This window comes from Nelumbo lutea, chromosome 1, assembly GCF_056320005.1.
Source record: "Nelumbo lutea isolate HS-2025 chromosome 1, American lotus-T2T, whole genome shotgun sequence".
NCBI lineage: Eukaryota > Viridiplantae > Streptophyta > Magnoliopsida > Proteales > Nelumbonaceae > Nelumbo > Nelumbo lutea.
In genome coordinates this window covers 145,972,588-145,977,212 of record NC_142684.1, presented here as the reverse complement: position 1 = coordinate 145,977,212, position 4,625 = coordinate 145,972,588, and the positions used below count along the sequence as shown (strand labels likewise).

The following is a 4,625-nucleotide window of genomic DNA, read 5'->3' as shown; positions in this document are numbered from 1 at the left end:
GGGTTCAATTAGAATGTGGTGAGTATCGGGATCTGATTCGAAGCCTAGATTAGTTTTGATTCAATTGAAGAAACCCAGTGAGATTTCAGGATTGTTTTGGGTTTTCTGAAGAATTTGGACGAGGAGACTAGGGGGTAATATTGAGAGAAAGAGAGAGAGGACGGGCAGAGAAACGGAATCCAATTTTATCTCTGTAACAGAAACAAGCTGGTTTTGATTTTGTTTTCTTCATTGCAAAGATTCTTAATATAGAGAAATTCATTTTCTCAGAATGTGTTTGAGTTCACTGACCTGCTCTTCATGATCAACAAACATTCAAGAAGATGGGAAATTGTATTTGAAGTACGCTGTCAACTCAAACAAAAGCAATTATAGAGCTCAGATGCCATTTTAATCCCAGTATCAGTGAAGGTTTAATCTCAGTAGTAAACAAGTCAACCCCTCCACCAATTCTTCAACAGCAACCTAATTCATTAACAAGAATTAGGATCACTTAAGAACTCTGTCCAGCACTATGCACTCGGCAGGTTTGGATTAGACAAAAAGATTTATTTTAGCAAAAATACCAAGATGAGCAGATAATTAAGATGATAAACTTAATCAAATGTAGAATTTCTATGTAGGCCTTGTAATAGGGTATTGCCTTCTTCTACATTCTTGACTTGGCAATGACAATGTTGTCGTCTTCTCTGACTCTCATGGTTCCTGGCCGAGTCCAAGTTTCTTTGAACTGCTCCTCAGTTACTCCTTCAATTAAACCCATTCAGGGGAAGACATTAGATACATGCACGTTTACATGTTTAGAGCAAATAACCAAAAATTGTTCAGGTCTAGATACATGAAAATCAGCATAGCATGCAGACATATTTAATGAGCTTCTTCTGTACAAGTAAATTATGGAATAAAATGAAAAGGAGAGGATGACTTACCTTTACCCATGGCAGCAGTGGAAGAGATACCTCCCTGGACAATCTTGTGCACCTTATCATAGTAGTTTGCGCCTGACCATTTCTGGTGAAACAATGTATCAACTCCATTTTTCCTCTCTTCTCTCTGAATCCTCTCCACATAAGCCAGCATCCCTCTCCGAGCAAAATCTTTGGTGAAAGTGTCAGTGATGAGCGCGTCTGCATGGAGCCCTGCCAGAGTTATGAACTGCCAACAGAAGCCCAACTTTGCAATCCTAGGTATGAAGTCCCTTATCTGTTCATCGCTCATTCCTGACGCATCCCAATTGAAAGAGGGAGAAAGATTATAGGCAAACATCATTTCGGGGTACTTGGACTTCACTCCTTCAGCAAATTGGGTGCATTCCACAATATCAGGGGATGAAGTTTCCATCCAAATAAGGTCGGCATGAGGTGCAAAAGCCCAACCACGCACAACTGCAGCCATTACAGATCCTCTGAACCTGTAGAAACCTTCCGTGGTTCTAGGCAAGTCCCAGTCCCAAAACAAGTTCTTAAGCCCCAGCTTCTCCGCTATATCTCTGCTTTGATTATTTGAGAGACATTTATCAATGCCAGAGTTGTTCATCCACTCATTCAATCTACTCTGTTTCTCATCTTCCCCAATGTTCATATTCTTAATTGAGTTCACTACGTATTCCGAGAAGGTTTTCAATTGAGCCATTGATAGCCAATTGTCCTCTGCAGCTTGAAGCTCAGCTTCTGTCTTCCCCACAGCTATCCCTTCAGATAGGATCATGGATAAGCCCTTGCTTTTGAGACTAGGGTTAGTTGCACCCAGTATGAACTGATGGTCTCGAGCATCAACATTTGTCTGGATCAAATTAGCTGCAACAGCATCCGTACGGGCCACTAACACAGTTTCAACTCCCATGATATCAAATTGCAACCTTGCTGCAACAAGCCTATTGATGTGTTCACTGACCGAAACCAGAACCTTTCCAGCCATATGCCCACACTTCTTAGTCACTGAAGATTGGTCTTCAATATGCACACCAGCAGCTCCACGCTCCACAAAAAGCTTGCAAAGCTTAATAGTAGCAGATGCACCACCAAAACCAGCATCCCCATCAGCAATTATAGGCTTTAAGTAATCTATATAAGGGGTTCTAGCTCTCTCTTCTCGGCTCATGCTCATTCGAGCCTCTCTTTGCTTCTTATCATGGAATTCTTGAGCAAAGAAGAGGTGTTCAACCTTGTTTGGGACAGTGTCATAGGGATAGTCTGCAAGGTCTGGCCCCAGTTCATTGGTGGTTGTGTGTGTGGATGAACACTGCCAACCAGAAACATAGATAGTATCCAAGTGCTTGGTCATCATGGTGACTTGAACTGGGTCTAGAGCACCAAAGGTTCTCGATGCAGTCCCATTGGCTTGGTGGGTCTTGAGAGTGCTCCATAGTTTCTTGGAAAGTTGGTTGGAGACATAGTTTTGTTTCAGGCTGCCTCGGAGAGAGACCACATCTCTAGCCGTGTATGGACGACGAGTTAACTTGAACCTATGGGAGTTCCACCATGCTTGCACCTCAGCGACTTCAGCTTCAAACCCCCTTTCCTCCTCTGTGATCTATAAGCAATTAAGCATTTTACTATTACGATTTATTAAATTTGTAATCTACTTTGATCCAAGGTTTCTGACTACTGTAAGATGTCAATTTACATATATAGTTTTATATGATTTGATTGGTACATGCATGACAAGCTATATTAGGCTTATTGTTCATGTATTTCGAAGCCAAAAATGCAAAATATCGATTGATCAGAGAGACTTAGGAAAACACAGTTCAGTTCATTTCATATGATATACTAAATTAACTGTGAATACCACACAACAGGCGTCCCACTTTATCACCTAATTAACCTCCCATGTAGTGACTGGTGAGAGGTTTCTGAATTGCCACTTCAGTAGTTGGACCCTTTGATGGTTTGGTTTTATTTAATGTTTAGATTTCTGAATTGCCAATATTTCTTTCTAAGAAGACAAGCAGGTCCCACCTCTCCATTAGGCCCCATTAGGCCTTTCCTTCCTTGAAAACCTAAATTAAATGAGCAAGTCTCTACTAATTAAAAAATTTTCCTTTCTCCAAAACTGAGACCAGTGCATAGGATAAAAAGAGAACTTAGAGATCTCATATAACAGCCAATTTCAATGGATTTTTCGCTCGAATTACTGGGTTGAAACATAATTGATTAATCTTTTGCTAATTGATCTTTTGTTCTTTTTAAAGGGATCCATAAACAAAAGACAAGAGAACCTCGTAAAGTGCCAGTCTATATCTGCCTTGTACTTCAAATACCCAGTAAATAGAAACCAAAAAATCATTACACGGATGTCAATAACTTGATTCCTTGTAGAAACAGACCAAAATCATCAGAAAATTGATGTCTCATTAACAAAACCGTTCAACATTTCTTGAATTCCTAAATTGTGAAACATGCACTAAGCAAGTGACCATATTGGAATCCATTTCATTTTCATGTACCAAAAGAACCATGCCATGACTTTGATAATACAAAACCCAGTCGATTTCAGGGAATTTGCTGGAATTCTAACCAAAAGTAGTTAATAACTAAAAACCCATTTCACACAATATCTTATAAAACTGATAAGATAAAGACTTATAATATAAACGAACTACTAAGAGAAAGAAAAAGAAAAAACCTGATCCTTTCTCGTCATTGAAGATACTGAAACCGATGCAGGCATGGAGAAAATCTTAAAAGAAATCTGTGATTGCTACAACTATATATGAGATGTTCTTGAAATGGCTCCTCTAACTTGCCAATTTATGACAGAAAGAGAGATCAAACGTATCGTATATATATGCAACTCAATACATTTAGAGAAGCAAACAGAGTAAAAAGATTTTGTTGTTTATTTTAAAATTTACTTCAACTAATTTTCTCCTTGTCATTTCAGAATGGTGAAACTTGGCACATAGAGTGGCGCCTGGAGGCACGTAGTGTAATGCTACTGTTCTACAACTATAGTGCGCCGTAATGGGATTGTCACCTTTGTTGTCTTATTGTCTTTGTGTCCTGTCACCATCTCTTTATTTTCAAATTCAAGTAAGCTGATGAATGTAACAAGTAACAAACTTCAGTTCCCTCTTAGTGCTTCCTATTTTTGGAAAATCCATGGCAAGAGTCCTTGGGGTTTTTTTTTTTTTTTTAATTCGAGCACTAAGCCTAATCAACCTAATTTTAGATTATGATTAGAACTGCAAGTAGATGGAATGTACCTATATCCAAATTGAATTTATTAACATTTGGATTGGAATCGAATTAGGGCTACAAATTGTTCGAATTAATAAACCGGATGCAGGCATATTCAATTTGATGCAATTTATACTTGAATTTAAATCGGTTCTTATTGATCAGATTTATGCTGGATTCAAATCGAATTCGGATTGCCTGATTTAAATGATCTAAAAATGATTTTAATATTATATTTTGTTAAAAATTAATTGAAAATATTTATATGAAACTTGAAACGATGAAAATTTAGCAAAATATCATTTTTAAATTAAATTAATTAATTGATACATCATAAATTTTGAAATAAATTTATTTATTTATATAATAAAATGGCATGCATATAATAACATTAATTTCCTTTACAATAATATATTCTGAAAATTGAAACAAAAAAGCCTGTAC

At 37.5% G+C, this 4,625-nt stretch overlaps 1 protein-coding gene across 1 annotated transcript; it reads right to left on the bottom strand.

Moving 5' to 3' along the window:
• Positions 1-355: 355 nt before the first annotated feature.
• LOC148878177 (isocitrate lyase-like) lies at positions 356-3,875 on the bottom strand. The gene is made up of 3 exons (XM_088950213.1): positions 3,628-3,875; positions 930-2,532; positions 356-747 (listed from the first exon to the last, which is right to left on the bottom strand). Exons 1-3 carry the CDS (start codon positions 3,670-3,672, stop codon positions 650-652), a joined length of 1,746 nt encoding a protein of 581 aa, XP_088806339.1. The 5' UTR covers positions 3,673-3,875; the 3' UTR covers positions 356-649.
• Between the last annotated feature and the right edge of the window lie 750 nt (positions 3,876-4,625).

Excerpts from the sequence above, each read along its gene's own strand:
- LOC148878177 (XM_088950213.1), bottom strand. The coding sequence starts at position 3,672 with ATGCCTGCATCGGTTTCAGTATCTTCAATGACGAGAAAGGATCAG. Across the intron at positions 2,533-3,627 it reads CAATGACGAGAAAGGATCAG|ATCACAGAGGAGGAAAGGGG; the intron begins GTTTTTTCTTTT and ends AATTGCTTATAG. Across the intron at positions 748-929 it reads CACTGCTGCCATGGGTAAAG|GAGTAACTGAGGAGCAGTTC; the intron begins GTAAGTCATCCT and ends GTTTAATTGAAG.